The sequence below is a fragment of the Eulemur rufifrons genome, chromosome 16, assembly GCF_041146395.1.
Source record: "Eulemur rufifrons isolate Redbay chromosome 16, OSU_ERuf_1, whole genome shotgun sequence".
NCBI classification, from domain to species: domain Eukaryota; kingdom Metazoa; phylum Chordata; class Mammalia; order Primates; family Lemuridae; genus Eulemur; species Eulemur rufifrons.
The window spans coordinates 55352672-55374386 of record NC_090998.1 but is presented as its reverse complement, the minus strand read 5'-3'; the positions used below and the strand labels follow the sequence as shown (position 1 = coordinate 55374386).

The window sequence follows — 21715 nt, the reverse complement described above, 5'->3', positions numbered from 1 at the left end:
TTTTGTTAAATAAAGATTCTTATTAAGTGAGACCCAGCTGAGGCCTAAGGTTCTGTATGTGTCAGGTGGTGCTGACACTGCTGGTGCATGGACCGTATTTGAATAGCAGGGTGACAGCTGGAGCAGTGGCCTCTTCACTCTGTCTACCCTAGGTAATCAGTAGAATTAATAGGCAGATGTGAGCTGTTTTCAATTAAATACAAGGCAATGCCTGACTCATATTCTAAGTACATAATTAGCTTATACTAGAATGCAAAGTATGGATTTTGTTACTATTTCAAGTTTGAAAAGAGTTTAGGAGAATAGTTTGCAGATCATCTGAAGGAATGCTGCAGGACACTAGTTTTTCCTAATTTTCACTTTAGGAAATACTTAACTATACAATTAAGCCAGCAAGAAAACACTGGTGCTTGGATCCTACCCTCAGAGATTCTGATTTTAATTGTTCTGGGGTGCACCTAGACTTTGGGACTTTCCAGATGATTCTTATTTGCAGCCAACATCGAGAAGCCCCACTGTAGAAGTTACAAGGCCAGGTATACATAGGGGCAATGAGCACACAAACCCTGTCCAGTGCAGAGTGCTTCTTAAAGAGTGAATGTATAATGCAAAAAAATTAATGAAGTGGAGAAAAATAGAGTGAATTCAAGAGGGTGAAAAAAAAAGCCATGTAGAAACAAATGCTAAGTGAATAGTAAAGGTTGACTCTAGTCCAAGAAGAGATGGGCAACTGAATGGAGACTTCCAGGTGTCAGCTGCATGGATGAGACTGAGTCCCACCCTCAGCGTTACTCTCACTGACGATGGACACACAAATGGCTTCGAAAATGACTGAAGCATGGTTAAGGAATGCATGTTTGTAATGACCATTAAACTCAAAACTAATGCTTTTATTTTTGGAACTGCTTAATGGAAGCAGGATAAATGCAAGTAAATACTTTAAATCCAGGACATCAGTAAATCTTTAAAGGGGCTCACTGAGCCCCAAACCTCCAGACTGGCCTAACGTGTACCCAGGGAGAGAGGCTCCTTCAGTTGGTACAATACAGTATCTGCAGTGTTGGTGGTTAAGACTATATTTATTATGCTTTTTGACAACTTTTAATTCTTGTATCAAAGCAGCACAAAAAATATCAGTGAGAAAAAATGGCATGTCAGCACACATTGCCAACATTCAACACCTCACACTGATCTGTCTGTACTCTGGGCAGAGGGACCCCTGGCAAACATTGCACAACCCAGCTGATACAATCAAGTGTGAGCTGGGGCCGAGTATCCATCTAGATGCTTCTGTTTGGATGTAGTGTCAAACTAGAAAGTTAACCTTGACCTTTTCACAGGGAACACATATTTATAAAGTTTCAAAACGTAATTCTTTTTGTGAACTAGAAACCAAATGCAAGAGACACCTGGTGAACAGTAACTAGATGGTAAGAAACTAAATCTGAACACCTTTATCAGAGGGGCACCACCCAGTTTGAGTGAACAAAAGATTCATGGTTTTCTCTTCCTCAAAGAGTTCACTTCTGTTTGTGTTCTGTTTGTGATCTTCTTTCAGCTGATAGTGGCTTTTGGTTACAAACTCTTATCCTTCTATCTACTGCCTGCCTCGCAGCTGTTTTAAAGTTCCTATTGGCCACTGCCATTATCTCGATTTCCATTTAGCCACGAGATCCCTGTGCCCGTACACAGACAACCTGAGTTGAGGCTGTTTTGCTTCTCTGGCTGCTGCTTCTTTCCTTCAGGTAAAGGCTTGTGCAACAAAGGAGGAGCGATACTGTCATGTCATTAAGGAGCTCCTGAAAATGCGACAGACCTATCCCATGCCACAAAGGGGCCCTTGTGGGTTTGTTTATCTATAGGCTGGTGAAAACCTAGGAAGTCACTTTGTTTGACTGGAGTAAAAGGCTTAAAATGATCTCAAGCACAGATTTTCTTTCATTTAAAAAAAAAAAGATCAAAGGACGAAAGTATCATCTTCAGATCTCACGGTCCTCCTTCTCTTATGTCACCTCAGTCAAAGGCACTAAGCACACTATATGTAATTACTAACCAATGGATCCTTTACAACAATTTTCAACTAGAGTCTGTAATATTTATTTGCTCTTTTTATGCAATTCTCTCTCTCTCATCATTCAAGACCAGAAACCAGTATTTTGTTTGACAGATGAGGACCTCTAGTGTAAGTAAAATTAGAGCATACATCGCACGTGTGTATATCGGGAATCATGCAATATATTGTAAACACATACATTCTGATGAGAGGAAGATTTACTGAAAAAAATACCAGCATAGACTTGCCAAGTAATCACTGCAACTGACTGCTTACAATCCAAGTTCCAGAACAACTCACTGGTGAGAATGTTCTTTTTGTGAGAAATCATTAATATTTATTTATTCAGAGGTTTTAAATCAGTATGTATGTGGGGTGGTGGCGGGGGACTACTGATGGTACAGTTGTAGATTCAGAGTGCGGAACACCAGCACCACTTCTGGGCATGTTTGCCTGTGTGTGTGTGTGTGTGTGTGTGTGTGTGTGTGGTATGTGAATCTATGATATGTGTGTATCTGTGAGCTTGTTTATACCTATGTTTGTACACCTGTGTGCAGTGATGGGGAGGCTCTTGGTTTGTAAACTGGTGAAGTAGGGCTTCAGGATATATCAGTAGATCTTAGTCTCCTGATTTGATCATCCCTAATGTATATACAGGACTTAAAAAATTAAGTCTTTGACTCCAAAACACTTGATTACAAGGCAGCTCAGATAATCTAAAAACAAAATAAATTGAAGATGCCAAGATTTCTAGATTCTGGCATTCATTTTTCTAGCTAAAAGGAAAGCATTATTTCTGATTTGAATTCAGGAACAAAAATAGCACAGCGAAATGTAGGGCAAAATCCTGAAAGTAGAGCTTTTGACTGCAGGTGTTGTATTAAATCTCTGCCCTGAAACCCCAAACTCCAACACTGGTCCCTTTCATACATATTGCTTAACAAGGACATGGAGAATTGTTGCTCTAATAGACTCTCACTAACAATTTACTCAGGTATGTGCCCCAACCGAGGAACATACTGAAATGGTCAACTGGACATTTTGATGCTCTTTCCCAAATTGATCTTTAAATACATTTTGCAATTTCAACTGTACTTACAGGGATTGAAGGCTTCTCAAGTTCTGTAGAGCTTCTGTGGGTACCTGTCTTAGCTGATTATTCTGCAGCATACTGTATGTTAAAAGAAATAAAGAAAAATTTTAAAGAAAGATGTCAGAAAAACTGTGCAGCATTAGACAGTCTTGCCTTTTGGGGAGCTTAAATTCCTGTGGGGAGTGCAGATAATTAAAAATAAACGAATGCATAACATGAGACAAGTGATAAGTACTATGTATAAAAATCAAAACATGGATTAGAGATTGATGGTAACAGGGGGTGAGATTTTTATTTTAAATGTGGTCAGGGAAGGTCTCTCTGAAAAGGCGATATTTGAGTAGGGACCAGAATGAAGTCAGGGAGTAAATCATTATGAACATCTGGGAAGAGTTACTGAGGAAGAGGGAAGAGCAAGTGCAAAGGGCCAGAGGCTGGAGGGAGCTTGCTTGACAGTGGAGGGAGCAGCAAAGAACCCATGGTGACTGGAGAGGACTGAGTGAGGGCAAGAGGCTGGGAGAGGATATGATGCTATCTCATGCAGGGGTCCCCAACCTATGGTGAGTTGTATAATTATTTCATTATATTGCAAGTTGTCGTGGCAGGGCGTTGGGAAAAGTTTTCAATTAGCAATAATTACGTCTTGGACAAACCTCATTGGCCACGATACTGCCACTGCGCAAAGCTATGTCATTGTATGTTCCAATGTAATAATAATAATAGAAATAAAGTGCACAATAAATGTAATGTGCTCAAATCATCCCAAAATCATCCCCACTCCATCCGTGGAAAAATTGTCTTCCATGAAAACCGTCCCTGGTGTCAAAAAGGTTGGGGACTGCTGATGACCTTGCAGGCGGTAAGACCTTATTTTAAATGTGATGAGAAACCGCTGTTGAAAGGTTTAAGTAGGGAAATGACATGCTCTTAATATTTATGTTTTTAAAGAATCATTCTGGTGGCTGCATAGATTAGACCGAATGGAAATAAGATAGAAGTAGGAAGCTATTAAAGATCTTCTCCCTGCTTGTGCATGCCTGTATTTTGATATGAATTAAATTCTTTTTGTGAAGTATTTGTGCTTTCGCTCTCCTAGGTTGAACAGTTTTTTCAGAGTATGGGGACTATGGAATGGAAACACCTGGCAACAGTGAAATAAAAATATATCCTTGTTAGTGGGGAAATAGCTTGAAAAAAAATTCCCATTAGATTTCTTATATTTGGCTACCTTATTTATAAATTTTATAACACAAAATTTCTCTGCAGCACATTTTTTCCCCCCAGTATTTCATGGTCCATGTAAGCCTGAGGCAGAAGACTATTTTAGGAAAGCAGAAATTTTAAAGAAATATTTCTACTTATTAGGTTAGCAACTTATATTTGGATTTTTGTAACAACTCTCATCTCTACAATGGAAGCTTCTCTTCATTAGTTGGCTAGTTAAGGATTCAACCCCAGGAATGTCTAATTCCAAAGCTTAGTGTATGTTCCAGCGCACCACGCAGCATTCTCCTGAGGAATATTTGCTTTGTGTATAAATTCTCAGCTTGTGTGCTTACGGTATGGTTAAGAGCATGGGTTCTCAAATCTGATCACCCCTTCTTTGCCACTAGTGGTGTAGCCTCAGGGAAATAACCCAATTTCTCCATGCCTTAATGATCAGTGATCTCACAGGGCTTATTGTGATGATTCAAGAGTGAAAGTTCCTAGAACAATACCTGCCACGTGGTAAGCATTCAATAAAGGTTGGCCCTTTCTATATACATTTATAAATCTTTTCTCAAAACTCATGATTTTTGTACTGGATGGGACATTTTAATTAATGAGTCAAAGAAAAAGAAAACTCTATGCCAGTGGTTGTCAAACTTTAAGGTTCATCAGAATCCACTGGAAGGCTTGAAAAAACACAAATTGTTGAGCTCCAGCCCCAAAGTTTCCGGGTCAGTCGGTCTGGGTAGGCGCCAGAAAATTTGCACTTCTAACAAGCTCCCAGGTGATGCCAATACTGCTGAGCAAGGTACCACACACTGAGAACCACCCTATGCTATACTAAATATTCATTTTTTAAATTTTTTATTTTACTTTTTTTAGAGACAATGTCTCTTTTTTGTTGCCGAGGTTGAACTTGAACTCCTGAGCTTGAGGGACCCTCCCACCTCAGCCTCCTGAGTAGCTGGGACTACAGGCACGTGCCATTGTTCTAAATATTTCTAACAGAATATTTTTTTTTTTATTTTATCTTGTTATGGGGGATACAGAATTGCAGGTTACATACGTTGCTCCTGTACCGCCTTTCCCCCCAAGTCAGAGCTCCAGGCGTGTCTGTTCCCCAGGTCGTGCGCATTGCACCCATCATGAGGTATATATCCCTCCCTTCCCCACCCCCTTCCCGAGTCAGCACCTTCAAGTTCTAACAGAATATTTTCACCTGAACTTGAGGAAGCGCTATGCTGGAGCGGAGGTCTTATCTCCAAGTGGAGATAAGACCTAAGTTTTTAGTTTTGGTAAGCAAACCCACTTCACCTCCCTGACCTTTGGTCTTTTAACTGTATAATGGGAATAACATTAATTGATTGAAAAGGTGTTTGAGCATTAAAACATGAAAGTGTTTATAAAAATTTTATATATACAAATATGTGCTCATATACAAACAAGATAATGAAAAATATTTGATCATAAAATTTACACTTTTCTCACCATGCCTGAGATTCTGTTTTCTAGGGGACATAATTATGTCATTTGTATTCCAATAGTTCTACTCCACTAATTTCATTATGTTAAATTTGGATTCAAGTAAAATTTCATAAATCAAGAATCCTAAATGTATTGGTTTCTTGTGAATACAGTTGAGTTTTAGGGAGATTTCTCATTTGACTTGCCAGTTAGGAAATTAGGAGAATTGCAACTTCTGTTCCATATTTTGCATAACTTACCTAAATATTAAAAGTCTAACTTTCTGTTATTTTACACTTTTCCAGGCAGTTTCAAGCTATTATCTAGTTTTCAGTTCACAAAAATGTTTTCCAAGTAATGTATTAGTTTTGTGATAAATTTATGATAAGATACAGATAATGGACTTAACTGATGTCTAAATTTTGTAGGTAATGTATTACTGGTACAAAGTATGCATTCAATTGTCCTTCTATACTTTGCTAACCAAACAGTGAGACTCTTAAAATGTAGTTTTCCTAAAATATCTGAAAAGTTGGAGTAGAGGATAAGAGATATTTAGATAGTTTTCCATCATTGAATAGTTGTAAGCTTTCTTGGTTGTGTTATATATCTGCCTTCAGAAACTGAAACTTAAATGAGCTTTAATAACGATAACTTTTAAAGCTACCCCCAAGATACCTCCCAGTGATCTAATTTTTCAATTACTTCTACCAATAAAACACCAAAACTATAACTGTAAAAAAACCAATTTAGGCCCTGATCTCTCCCTAAAGAAGGAACTTTTGTTTGATTACTTTCAAATGACAAAACAGGAGCAAGTTATCTCCATTATATCCTTATAAGTCTCCAGTGAGTTAATTAGAAAATTCTGTTTTTTGTTTAAGACATTCCAATGGGAAACAAAACAAAGGGTTTATAGTACTACAGAGTGCAATTAAAGCAGAAAACATTCACGACATGGCTGCTAATTTCTTTTGAAAATACTCCTCACTGAATACATAGGATTGAAGCAGAATGCACCACAGACTGAGTATGTGTGTAGGCACTTATAAGTTCATTTTATCATTCACATATGGGTAAGAAAAGAAAATGAAATGCTTTCTCTAGAGACAGAGGATGAGTTCATATTTTCGTAATTTCTTTCCCTGAGGAGCTTCAAAGTATTCTCTATTTCGTACAGCATCCTCATGCTACTCTATACAATTTTTTGGTGATCTTTTTTTTTTTTTAAACCATCAGGACTAAATAAGAGTAGGTACAGTGAAGCGGAGGGAGATGAAATAACTTGTTGAATGGAGATTTAGCTCAATTCATAGGTATTTCCTCTGCCAAATTGTGCTCTGTGTAGATATTAAGTAACTATCAAGCTCTATTCTGGGTCTAGGTGGGAATGGGGTAATTCTGGCTAATTGTGACTTTTCTATGGTTAGTTTCACCCATCACATCCACGTGGCTTTGGTTTAAGTTCTGGGCAGTGGGAGGATGAACCATTCCCTAACTGAATGGCTCACACAAGAAAATGAACCTTTGTTGAGGATAGCCTGGTTCAGAATTCCACTGGACTTGGTATTGTGCAATATGGAACCAAATCACTTATTTCTTTTTATTAAGGCCAATATTTACAGGGATAATAATCTTAAATATTAGTGATCTTTCAGTGCTTACAATAATAAAATTTCAGATATAAAACAGCCCTAGCCAAGGATGGCTGTTGCCATCTGTAGTCTCCATCTTAATGGACTTAGTGATAATAATCACTATTATCTTTCTCTTATTTTACCCAGATGAATATTACTCTTATGTTATTGTTTTCACCAAGCTACAAGACAATTAGTTATTTCTTTTCCTCAGCCACTTTTGGACTTTGTAAAATATTTGAGAGAGTTTCCATGAGGGTAGGGACAGGTCGATCTCATTCAGCATTTTACCTCAAGCACTCTCACCCCTATTGGATCCAATGCTCCCTTTAATAACAAATATTTTGTAATGTTTCTTCTACTATACCTAAATGAAATTCACAAAAACATAGCCTATTCACACACATTTCAAAGAAAAAGATCAATACAATGTACTGCCCTAACTGTATTATAAAGGAGAAATATAAGAAAAGTAATTTCTAGTAAAATGATATGTGTACCACGCTATACATGATGCTCACATGTGACTACCACAGGAGACATTTTTATGAATGAGTCAGATGCTTGCCTCTACTTTTAATGGGTAAGGCTGAGTGTGAGAAACATAATATGATCAGAAGCCCTTGTGTACAAGAATAAGAACATGAGAATAGAGGTGTAGATGGATACTAGAACAGAAACTAGTTAAGATATGTAATAACAGAGCATACTTACATATTATCAGGGAAAGAAGGAAATAACTTTATTAAAATAAAGATAACATGCCAGGACAAATTACAAATGTTGTAGCGGAGAAAATGAGGACATGTGACACTCACAAATGAGGATGGATTGTCTCCCAAATGAGTGTTTCTTATGGATGAGTAGTGTTAAAATAATTCCCTATGTTTTAGGGCAAGATAGTGTTGAGACATGATAGAGAACATTTATCCTGTCTCAAAATTCCATAATATGCTGAGGCGAACATTCATTCTTCAGCACTTCAAAAGACCCAGGAGAGCATATCCCTCCATAGGCAGCGGGGAATTGAAGTGAAATTGCAAAAAGAAACAGTCACATAACTGCTTTCACACAAGTTGAGTGGTAGACCCTGCTAGGGAGTGAAAGAATAAGATTAAAAAAGCAATGGGCTGGCCACTCTCAAATAAATATATCATTATTTAATACCCACAACATAAATCTTGTGTGCTCATGCTCCAAAAATTTTAAAAGGCAATAATACAAAATATTTATAAAGCAAACTTTGTTAATAAGATTCAATGAGATCCCTGTGTTTCTTGTTTCTCCCCTAATTTAATAACTGTTTTTAAGTTTCACATTTCCCCGGTTATATATTTTTAATTTGTTTTGTGGCCTTTGAGGTAATTCTTCCACTGTGCTGACACTATTTCAAACTGAATATGTGGTAAGAAACCTCACAATACCAGAAATAGACAGGATGTATGAGCTGAGTTAATTATCCAATGATTGTGAGAGAAAATATTTATTTCATTTAATTTTTCCTACACAAATTAAGAGGCTTATGCAGAACTTCTTATAAAATCTTTTAGAACAATTATGCATTGTAGTATTATTGATTTATATTTGGTATGAATGGACAGTCAGATAGGATGAGGGAGAATTTTTTATGATGGGCTGTGTAGTACATTGCAGGACAGTTTACTATGTTCCAATTATCTGGACAACTGAGGATGCCTCTACAAATTTCCAAAACACTTGGTAGCAGGCAGAACCACTGTGGTTGAGAACCATTGCTCTAACATTGCTGTGCTTTGAATATTTTTGTCCCCTCCAAAAATTCGTGTTGAAACTTAATTGCCAATGCAACAGTGTTGGGTCATGGGGCCCTTTGGGAAGTGTTGTGTGGAGCCTTTTGGGAGATGTTATTATTAAATTAGTAGAGAAACAAGAAACATGGGGATCTCAATGAATTTCATTAACAAAATTTCCTTTATAAATACTTTGTATTATTGCCTTTTTTTTTTTTTTTTGAGACAGAGTCTTGCTCTGTTGTCTGGGCTAGAGTGCCTTGGCATCAGCCTAGCTCACAGCAACCTCAAACTCCTGGGCTCAAGCGATCCTCCCACCTTGGCCTCCCAGAATGCTAGGATTACAGGCATGAGCCACTGCGCCCAGCCATTTTTTTTTTATTTACCCCACGTCCCCCCATTATTGCTTTAAAAATCTTTAGAGCACAATCTTATGAAATGGATTAATGGCATTATAAAAAGGCTTGATGGAGGGAGTTCATTCCTTTTTTATCCTTCCACCTTCTGCAACGTGAGGACACAGCATTCTTCTCCTCTGGAGGATTCAGTATTCAAGGTGCCATCTTGGAAGCAGAGAACGGTCTTTACAAGATGCTGGCACCTTGAACTTGGGCTTCCCAGCCTCCAGAACTGTGAGAATAAATTTCTGTTCTTTACAAATTATCCAGTGGTATTCTGTTATAACAGAACAATAGAGTAAGACAAACACCAAAATATTTTCAAAATATCTGACAATTTGAGTCCACTTGTTGAGTATTAGTCTTTATGTTATCAAAGCAAAGAGAAGAGTGAACACAATTCCTGGCAGGGTCTTCCTCCTCTTGAACTCTCCTCACATTGACAGTGATCTAGCTAAACTGCAAAATCCAAATATGGCATTCCCTTGCTTACATCTTTTCCTTGGCTACTCATTATGCCTAGAACATAATCATGTACACATTTTTTGATGTGACATATGTCCCCGCAACCAGAACCCTTTCTGTCTTTCCAGGCTCTTCTTCAAATTCTCTCCATCTTCTGAATGCTCGAGCACTAACCTGCTTGGGCTGTCTGTTCATCCCAGGTCTTTCCTGCCTCTGTGTCTCTGTGCATATTGCCCCCTCACTCAGCCATCTTTGTGGGAGGCTAATTCCTAGTTGTGCTTCAGGATGCATCTCCTGGGTCATCTCTCTGGGAAAAGCTCTCTCCTACAAAGCCCAGTCCAAACTGTCAGGCTGAACTAAATGCTTCCCAACCTCTGTAGTTCCACAGTACCTTGTACCCATCGCTAGACACACTTTCCACAGGAGTCAGAAGTGATCTGTTTGTCTGTCTTCATCCCACTATCTTGGTCCCACAATCTGTCACCATATTATAAGCTCTTCAAGGGCATTAACCATATTTATTGACTTTTATATTTCCAGCAATTATTTGTTTCATGCCGCTTTGAGTATCACACTCATCAGGCTTCCCTGAACCCTTGACTGTACAGAAGGCAGGAAACATTGGTTAGTTGGGAATGGATAAAAGAGAAGGTCTAAATGCCACATTTCATTGTTTTTTTTTTTTTTTTTTCTGGTGGAAAGGGTACATTTAAATGGTAAGTTTGAGAGATAACCTATGATTTTCATTTTTACATCAGATTAATGCAATGCTTCCTGGAGCAGTAAGGCAAAATGCACCATAGGAAACAGCAAAGGGTGTGCAGAAGCATTTTGGGTGAATAAAGCCTGCTTGCAAGTAGAAGCCCATATCAGATATGAAGGCACAATTTTTTTGTTTAATACATTATACAATAGATATTACACTAATAAACATATAGCATTGGTCAACATCATACAAAATGAAGAAAAAGTTGAAAAATCTAGAACTTCCTAGTTTTCTTTGTTCATCTGCCTGAATCATTCATACAACAATTGAGTGTCTACTATGAGTCAGGAACTGTTCTAGGAGCTGGAGACATACCAGTGACCAGGACAGATGACAGCTCTAATTTCATGGGTCTTTAGTATATTGTGAGATACATTCAATGGTAATACGATACAATTAGAAATATATAATAGTATAACTAGAAAATTTAAAAATGTTACGGTGGAAAAATTCATAAAAAACTTGAATAATTCATATGTGAGAATTCAAGGATTTAAAATTGTAATTCTATGTAATTATAATAGCTAGTTTACATATAATTCATATATATTTGTATTATTTAATTTCTATGTATTCATATTACATATTCATAATTCAAATATAATCATGATGGCTGGACGTACACACACACACTAGCTCATATATCCAATATATATTTTGCTAACTGAATTAAAATAATTCATTATAGTATAATTTATTTGACAAGTATCTAAAATACTTAGTGGTACATAGCTCAACATTGGAAAAAAATCACTTTAGTTGTTTTATCTAAACTTGACTTTTGTGATGTATTTTAAGTGGTTAATATTTTGCTGAGTTTGTGGAGATATATGTATTGGAGCTGGTAGTACAACTCAGAATTTTACCACATAATGAATTAGCATTAGGGTTTGGCAACACGACAACTTGTTATTAGCAAAAAAGTCCAAAGAGGGGAAGAGATGCCAAACCCAATTACCTAACCAGATCAAACAATGGTTTTGCTGTTGAATTTAACTTTTAACAAAATATTAAATTGAATTAAACTGCTTTTTTACCTATGTATCCCTCAGGCTACTGAAGTGTAATTTTTATTAAGCAAAAATATATTAAATGCTTTTTTTAGAGTTAATAACTTTTATCTCAAAGAAAAGAAATAAAATCAGGATTTTTTTCCTGGAATAAAATTTCCCTAGTATTATTTTCAACTTGCAGTATCTATTTTCTCTACCTAGGTGACTTTTTTTTTTTCCACGCAGAACAAACTGAAAGAAAATTAAGCAATGAGTACTAAAGGAAGGAGGTGTTTAATAATAATAAGTTTTCTGATAAATTGGGAAGTTGGACATTACATAAGAAAACTCATGTTTACAATTCTCAAAAAATAAGCATTTCTTAATTAAGCAACTATTCAGTGTATCTGCTATGCACTAGGCTTTCCCACTTCTATTCACAGGTCAAACACAAACATAGTATTTTTTTAGCTGATTCTTACTCAGTGCATCATAAGGAAACAAACTTTGAAATCAATCTGAAACTGTGGTCTCATTATGTCAGCATCATAGTAATTTATAGTGCTGACTCAGCGATTAAAATGCTTTTGAAGGCACACTTCCCCATTTCATAATACAAAGGCAAAGGGAAATACAGTTGACCCTTGAACAACACAGGTTTGAACTGTGAGGGTCCACTTGTATTAGAATTTTCTTCCACTTCTGCCACTCCTGAGACAGCAAGACCAACCCTTCCTCTCCCTCAGCCTGCTCAACATGAAGATGACAAGGATGACCTTTATGATGAGCCACTTCCACTTAATGAATAGTAAATACATTTTGTCTTCCTTACGATTTTCTTTCTTCTAGCTTACTGTATTGGAAGAATACAGTATAATACATATAACAAACAACATATGTGTTAACATAGGTGTTCTTTTTTTTTTTTTTTTTTTTTTTTTTGAGACAGAGTCTCACTCTGTTGCCCAGGCTAGAGTGAGTGCCGTGGCGTCAGCCTAGCTCACAGCAACCTCAAACTCCTGAGCTCAAGCGATCCTCCTGTCTCAGCCTCCCGAGTAGCTGGGACTACAGGCATGCGCCACCATGCCCGGCTAATTTTTTCTCTATATATATTTTAGCTGTCCATATAATTTCTTTCTATTTTTAGTAGAGGTGGGGTCTCGCTCTTGCTCAGGCTGGTCTCGAACTCCTGAGCTCAAACGATCCGCCCACCTCGGCCTCCCAGAGTGCTAGGATTACAGGCGTGAGCCACCGCGCCCGGCCAACATAGGTGTTCTGTTATCTGCAAGACTTTTGGTCAACAGTAGGCTATTACTAGTTAAGTTTTTGGGGAGTCAAGTTATATGCATGTTTTCGACTGTATGGGGGGGGGGGTCGGTGCCCCTAACTCCCAAGTTGCTCAATTGTTATTTTTTTAAAAGTTTGAGTTGGTAAGGTGGTTGTTTAGAGGCAAAAATTTTAGATATTAAAGTTAGAAAAGAATTTTTTTCATATACAAATTTAGCCAAGTATAATAGGGTTCTATGGCACCAATGAAGGTAGACTTTAAATTAGGTAAATTATCCCATGGATCTAAATAGTTTGTTAGAAGGACTCAATCTTTATAAGTTAATTAGCAGCCATTTGACACTAAAATCAGAAATATACATGATAAGCCTTGGTTTACTTACAGCACTTTCAGACTGTAAAGGCCAGCAAATGCTCCCTTGGGAATGTATGTCAGAGCGTTTCCAGCGAGCCGTCTGTGGGTTTCAATGGAAGGGAGAGAGAGTGAGCATAGTTCTCTTCACATGGAATTCATTTAGTTGTTAAATAATGCAATACAGCTATGTTCAAACCACAAATGCCAAAAGCAACTATAAAGAACTTTGTTTTGTTATATTTTGTTAAAAATTTCTATACATTTCTAACAAAAATGTTGACAGAAATGCCTAAAAAGGAATGTAATAAATTACCTCTTTTACCATAAATCATTTGCCCGTTTACATATACATAATTGTTCTTAAACAATTTTAATTTATTCATGCTTACAAGCATGAATAAATTAGACAATCAAACATAAGAATATGTCTGTTGCAATTATATCACAAAATACCAACTTTCTTATTAAACTTGTCAAATAAGAATGCGGACTATCACAATCGATTTTGTCTAAAGTCTACCAGAAAAAGGTAGAGTAGCTTAATTAATTTAACAAGTTTTAATTGAGTCATGCCTCAAAAAATTGAAAACAAAGAGAGTTTAGTATGGAAGACATGAACATAGGTTATTTAATGGAAACTTTTGACATCATTAACTGGTAAAATTTTAAAAGTTCGCTTTATAATATCTTTCTAATTGGAAGATAGTTGAGGTGAGAAAATATGCAAAAAGATCCACAAGGTGTGGTACCTGAAACATCAGATTCAGTACTTTTTTTGGCAGCCACATCAAAGCCATAACCTCACATGTTAGAGGGTCCCACAAAACAGAAAACCCAAGGACAACAATGTGACTCGGAAGAGCACAGAATCTTTTGAGGAGCTGATCCCATCTTAGAACAGTGGGCAGAACTGGGAACAAAGATACACTGTCTTTACTTGATGGAGACAGGGGTTTGGGAATAAGGGTAGAGTTGTTCTGTATGACGAGCAGTTATTACTGAAGGGCCTAACAGCCTCAAATTTACACTTTTGATATTACCTTCGAAGGAGAGATAATTCAGTCATGGAGACCCACTGACTGGACTGAAATAAGCCATTCATCCTTCAACTTTAAATATGTGCCCCATCGCCGGTCCACATCATTGATTATGTATCATCAGTGAGTGCTTAAATAAATACTGCAATTATCATATGATTGGAACTTCTGAGCAGTATTTGTGGCATGTATATTAAAAGCATTATTTGCTTAGTCCAAATTAAATAAAATTAAAATATACCATAATTTTTGTAATCCTGCTTTTTAAAAAAAATTGATAACATAAGGGACTTGGGCCTCTCCAAGAGGCCCTGCTTATCTTGCCTCTGCAGCGCTAACTTGCTCTGTGCTATTAAATAAGTTAGTTAATGTTTCTGAGCTTCTTTCTCACTGAGTACATGAAATGTTAAGATAAGATGGCTTCTTGGGTCTCTTCCAGCTCCAAAACTCCGTGATTTCCCTACCTTGTCTTGTGGTCTTTTGTGTTTGTGCCTGTTTTTCCTTCCCTTAACAGATAATTTAAAAGACTTGGGTAGTTCTTGTGCCACAGTCCTCTTGCCTTTCTCATGGTGTCTAAATAAGTGTTTTTCAAAGGATAGATACATTTTGTGGCTCAGTCTAGAATTAAGAAAAAATAGAGTAGAAAAGTAGCAGAATGCATTGGCTGAAGTATTGTTTTATAGAACATTTGTTTCCAAATATATTTGTGAAAATGGATTGAGGGGAGGAAATATGTTTCTTCCTGTACAAGATCAGAAAAGTTTCAGAGCTGCTAGCCTAAGCACAGTAGGTATTTAATCAATATGTTACTAACATGTAATTCAGCTTCATATTTGACCAGGGTGACTTCAGAGATGTTTTATTTCATTTCCTACAACATTGTCTTATCAGAAAACCTCTTTAGACTATAGCTCTGACCTTCCATCTGGTATGCCCATATTCATTCTCTGCCTACTCTAACTCATTCTATATTCACTGATGGTCTTTATAACTCCAATTCTGATCACATCACTGCCCCCCGCAGTTGAAAAACCCTCTGTCAGTTCCCATGTCAGGTTAAAAGAAAAGAAAAAAAGTCCTCTCAGCCTCTTCTCCCATAATTCCCTGGTCCCTATTTAACGCTGGAGCTAAACCAGACCATGTGGCTTGCTTTTCTTAGATATGTCCTCCACTTTCTCCCTTCTAGCTCTTTGTTCCATCTAAAATGTTTTCTTTTCATTCCCTTCCTGTCTCTCAAAGCAACCTCTTTGGAACCTGAGCTTCCAAACTGATGGGCAATCTCTCTACTTTGAACTTTTTTGGTAGCACTTGAGCTTTGCTTATGGATTTTATAGTCTACCTTGTGTTATAGTGTGGGCCTGTCTTATGACCCATAAAAGCCTGGGAACTCCTTGAATCTGGGGATTCTCTTTGTATCCAATATAGGGTTTGGAGTAATGTCTGAAACATAGTTGGTTGCCCCGTAGCGCCCAACTAATCATTTAAGTAGAGACTACTGACTGTCCCCCAGTATCCATTCTCTCCCTCTTCTAGAATAATTCCCTTACCCAGAGTTTTAGCAGAGTACATGATCACCCAGCTAGAGTCTCATTTTCTAGTCTTCCTTGCATCTAAGCATGGTTATGTGACTAAGTTCAACTGTGATCAAAAGTGATATGTGAAATGTCTGTGTCACCTTCTTAAAGGAATTTGCTTGTTCTTAATTTCCTCTATTTCCCCTTTCCTACAGAAATGTTACTGGTGAGACAGCATCAATGATTCTGAAGTGAAGAACATTCCACAGAGGGCAAAACAAGAATAACAAAAAAAGAAGGAACCTGGGCCCCTGGATGATGTTGTGGATCTGAGCTGTCCCACAGCCCTGAAGTCTGTTTTGAATAAATAACTGAATTGGGATCAACTCCTGTGGTATCTTCTCCAAACAAGTCAATGATTGAAGGATTATTTAGCTGGCAAGACTGGTAAATCGTGCCAGGGAGAAAGAGAAGGCTGTATCACACCTGCCTACTAGACAACTGGCCTTAAGTAGTCATGTTTGCAAAGCTGTTCCAATCTTCAATATTCACTGTCTTTGCTTTATTTTCCTTTCGTCTTCATATTGTTAGCTTGTGGTTGGTGAAATATCATAGGCATCACATGCTGCTATTTTTCTAACAATCACTCTAAGTTGAGAAGAAATATACTTTATCATTCTTTCAAGCTACCTTATTTTCTGGTCTTGGCTATGCATATTTTTATCATGGTGAAATATATAGGACACAATACTTATCATTTTAACCATTTGTATGTATAGAATTAAGTGACATTACATTTATTCACAATGTTGTATAACCAATACCAGTCTCTGTATTCAAATCTTTTGATTATTCCCAACAAAAACTCTGTACCCAATTAGCAACATTCTTCCCTTCCCCTTTTCCCAGCTCTTGGCAATTTCCATCATATGTTCTGTCTCTGTGAACTTGCTTTTTCTAGGTATCTCATATACGTGGAATCATAGTATTTTCCTTCGGTGTCTGGCTTATTTCACTAAGCATAATATCTTCAATGTCCAATCGTGTTATATTATATATCAGAATTGCATTCCCTTTTATGGATGAATAATGTACCATTATGTGTATATACCATTCATCTGTTTATTGTCAGTTGTATTATTTCCATCTTTTGGCTCTTGTGAACAGTGATGCTATGAACATTGGTGTACAGATAACTGTTTCAGTCCCTGCTTTCCATTCATTTGGGTGTGTATCTAGTAGTGGAATTCTTGGGTCATATGGTAGCTCTACGTCTAACTTTTGGAGAAAATGCCAAAGTGTTTTCTACAGCGATCGCACCTTTATATATTCCTACAGCAATGCCCCAGGGTCACAATTTCTCCATATCTCAAGCTATCTTTCTATATCCAACAAGTATTTATTGAAGGCCTGCCCTGTGCCGGAACTCCTGCAGGTGTCAGTGATACAGCAGTGAATATGATACCAATAAAGCCCCTGGCCTCATGGAGCTTCCATTCTAATGTGGAGAGATGGTCATTACATAAAAAGACAAGTGAATAACGTGAAAAATGCTCTGAAGAAAGAAAAATCAAGGCAAAGGGATAGGAAGCCATGGGTGGTGGTTGTGGAGGGTGATGGGCTATTATCAGATGAGAAGTTCAAGGAAATCTGTCTGCTGAGCAGGCATTTCAGCAGGGGTCTGAGCCATGCAGCTACCAATGTGAAGACAACAGTAGAGCAGAAGCCCTGAGGTGGAGCAGGCCTGATGTGGTCCAGAAGCTGCAAAGAGGCTTACATGGCTGGAGTGGAATGACCAAGGGGGAGGAGGATGGCAGGAGGTGAGGTTGGAGAAGCATCCAGGGCCACTCCATGAAGGGCTTTGTAGGTCACAGTAAGGATGTCGAATCAGAGAGTAACGAGATCAGATCTGTGTTTTAAAGAGATCTTTCTGCTCGGACCCTTTTAAAGAGAATAGACTGTAGGGATAAGAGCGGAAGCACAGGAGATGACCACAGTATTCAGACGGGAGATACTGGTGTAGTGCAGCAGTGGTAGAGGTGGAAGGAAGTGGTGGGATTTGGTGTAGAAGAAAAATCCAAACTGACAAACCACCAGGGTCAAGGTGGAATGCAGGCAGTCAAAAAGGAGCAACATTTTATATTTATGCTTATGTTATGGATTTGATTATCCAAGTACTATATAGGATACTGAAATAAATGAATTGTGTATGACATGGTATGAGTTGCTTATTGAATTAAGACAGACTCAGGTTTGGTTGGCCATCACAGATGGCTTAACTGATCAGACTGAACTGACTGGTAACTGTTACTCCAGTCAAAACTGTCATGACTTCAACAGTCCAGTTTTGAGTTCTAGAACATGGCCTTGAGATAGGTGCTTATCAATTCCTAATACTGTAGCAGTGTCATCTAGCTTGATGGTTTTTGAGACATTGACTTTGGAAATGCAAAGGAGAAAATAAAAACTTTATTTTAATTAGTTTAAATTATTGTTAGGGTAATTATTTTTCTGTTACATTTCCTGAAACTCACTTCACACAAGGTGTTTTTCTTTTCTGGGCAGGGACTTTCAGTGCCCCTGAGTCTGTATTCAGAACTAATCTGTGGAACCACTGACCTGTGTTATCAGGGGAGTCTGCAAAAGAATTTATGATGTGCTGTTAGCTGTTTGCTGTGCTGGTGGCAGATCTGTCTCACTGACAAAAACAACAATGTAAGGAAATCGTTCCCCTCTTATTTCTTTACCATGTGGGATGATTTCAGTACTTTGAAAACCTAAATATATATGAACTATAGGAATAAAACAGACTTTCAAATGAATACACAGTACACAAATAGCCAGAACCACACACGAATCTTTCCTGTGACGATTTGAACTAACAGATCTCTGAGCAGCAGTTTCCCAACTCTAGAGACCCACATACTATTTGGCTGAGAGGGTTTTTTCCCAGCTCTAAAATTATTAGAGTTAAAATAATTTCTAAAATTATTATTTCATATGAATATCTTTCATCATCTTGTTTTTATAAGACATAACAATAACAGAAACTTCTATATCTTTTTATATAAAATATTTTTAAAAGTTTTTTATAGCAAAAGACACTCCTCCATATAGGATTCATATTGTCCTACCCATTGTTAGTTTTACTGACTTAATTGCTATAGAAAGAAAAAAAAAATCATTGTTACTGTAGACACATTCCTATTCTCACAAATCAAAAACTAGATATTTTGATGCTATAACAACCAACTAAAATATTTTTGAGAATGTATAATTTTCTTTGAATTGCTAACTTGAATCTTTAAAGTAATTCAAAGGAATTTTTTTTTTTTGGTATCTTTTTTTGTACAATGGAGGGATGAGAGCAAAGCAATCACACGTTAAGTCTGATTTTTCGTCTCTGAACATTGGTGTAGGGAGGGAAAGGTGTGTGTATAAAATGGGGTGAGTACTGAGGGTGCAGAGAGTATGACTCTGTTCTCTGTTCAGGGCCCTCTGAAAATTACTGTGCAGGGAACCATGGTCCAATGTGGGTCCCCTTGGCTGAGTGGCATTTTCAGAGATAAGCAAGAGGGCCTGGCCAGTTCTACCAGGCCTCCTGGGTCAGCTCTTGCATGAGCTCCTTGACTCCTAATTTAGATATTTTTTTCCATTCCCTTTTCAGTTTTCTTTCTTTTCACCATGAACTTGTTGTAAGACAATGCAATTACTTAACTTCTCTGGGCCTCATTGCCCTCAGTTTTAAAAAATAATAGGTTTCTTCCACAAAGGTTATCTTCTGCCCTAAAACTGCTTTCATATTACACTTGCATTTCCTGCTCTCCTTCTTTTCTTCTTCATTCTCCCCCCGCCTTTTTCTTCTTGTCTATTGTAAGATTTCCTTATTATAACATGTCACTAACATTTTAAGAAGGACTTTCCCATATTTTATACAATGGAGATAGGTCAGGCATTATTATTGTCCACATTTTATAGAGGAAGACCACAAAGCTCAGAAAGGTTTTATGTAAAATGACAAACATTATCTCTTTCCTACTTCATTTAAACATAGTCTAGTCTTATGGAGCATGGAAGTATGCAAGAGCAGTGCTACCTAAACAATCAGAGTAGAATGAACTTGAATATGATAATTCCTGTGATTTAAAGGAAGACATTTCAGACTACTTAACAAATTCATTCTGGCTCCTAGAAATTATTGCTTTATTTTCCAACTTTTACAAAGTACATGAGACTGAGAGAGCACACAGTCCATAAATGCTAAATTAATTTGTTCTAGAAATTTGAAGAGGGCTAACATCAGACTTAATGGTAGTACTTTCCCCCCTTTTCCCATTCTGAAGATCTTGCCTATATCCAGTTTTCTGGTACTATTTTTCTTCTCTGTGATATTCCAATATTGATTTCAGTAGTTCTGTGATTATTTCTGAATTTTTTCACTCTTCTGAGTTTTAACTTACCTGCTGTTAAACTATTATTTAAATGTAAAATTTCTGAAAATTATTTTATCTCTTATAACGTGTCAAAATATTCTCATTTGAAAAAAAGTTGCCGTAAAATAAAGTTAGCCAAAACCATGATAAAATTGTAATTACTGACTTCTGAAAGACAAATAAGTGATGAAACCAATGTTATAGTCAATGAAAATTGATATTCATGATTCAATTCAATTGATTATTTTGTTCTTGTTGCTTTGGGGGCCAACTATATTTATAGGTTTGCCTTTGGTTTATCCAGACAGGAGCCACATGTTTGAGTCATATGAAGAGTTAGACAGAAATAGGACTAATCTTACAGTCAGATGTAATTTTGCCTCAGCTTGTAGTAATGGATCACTGCTGTAATTGACTAAGTGCACCATGCTAGGTTTTCTTATATAAGATGTCCATCCTAGCCAGAAGGGATCTTTGTTAAGGTTTGCCAAAGCCAATTCAGTAGCCTTAGATACAAGGATCATGACATTCCATCAACTATTTTTCTTCCCATTGGAGAAAAAAAGTCTTTCCTAATATGCCTTGAAAAATTGCAATTTTCAAAAACTGTGGTATCCACCTCCCTTCCATAAGTTAAGTATATCCAGTTGGCCAAATCCAGCCAAAAAGCTTCCTTTCTTAAACTGTGTATTCATAAGCTGTGCATTTTGCTCTTATTATTATTACATATTCAGATTTCAAGGTTTAAGGGCTAAAAATTGTTAAGGGCTAAGACCACTGGATTGAATAAATGAACTCTTTCAGGTCAACAGGGAGATCCTTTAGTCAGGGTAGGGCCCTGTGGTTTCTTTAATCAGACTAATGAAGCAAATTTTAATTCCTTTGTGGAATTTTCCTTAATCACCCCAGTTCATAGTTAGCTCTCCTATAAGATATATTCTACACAATGCTGCCTATAAAGGTTAATTTTCTACTCTTTTTTATTTTAGATCCTGGGCTCAAGCAATCCTCCTGCCTCAGCCTCCTGAGTAGCTGGGATTACAGGTATGCATGAACATGCCTGGCTCATGTTCTACCCTTTTATACATAGTTTGATTAGATTATAGACTCCTAAGGTCAAGAATCTTATTGCCTACACAGAGCAGAGAGCTCAATCAATATTTATTGATTGATCATTTGGTCTTGTTTCCAAAGGCAGCTGGCTATAGTGCTACAGTTGCTTCAGGTCAGACATGACTATTGC

General features: G+C 37.2%; 1 protein-coding gene and 1 pseudogene across 3 annotated transcripts in view; both read right to left on the bottom strand.

Moving 5' to 3' along the window:
• LGR5 (leucine rich repeat containing G protein-coupled receptor 5) overlaps positions 1-21715 on the bottom strand; it is a 127298-nt gene that overhangs the window by 37392 nt on the left and 68191 nt on the right. For all 3 annotated transcript variants that reach the window (XM_069490157.1, XM_069490158.1, XM_069490159.1), the window contains exons 3-4: positions 13517-13588; positions 3153-3224 (exon numbers count right to left, since the gene is read on the bottom strand). In XM_069490157.1, coding sequence (XP_069346258.1) covers positions 3153-3224; positions 13517-13588 — 144 coding nt within the window. The remainder of the gene's footprint in view (positions 1-3152; positions 3225-13516; positions 13589-21715) is intronic.
• Positions 3710-3833, bottom strand: LOC138397645 (U4 spliceosomal RNA; annotated as a pseudogene).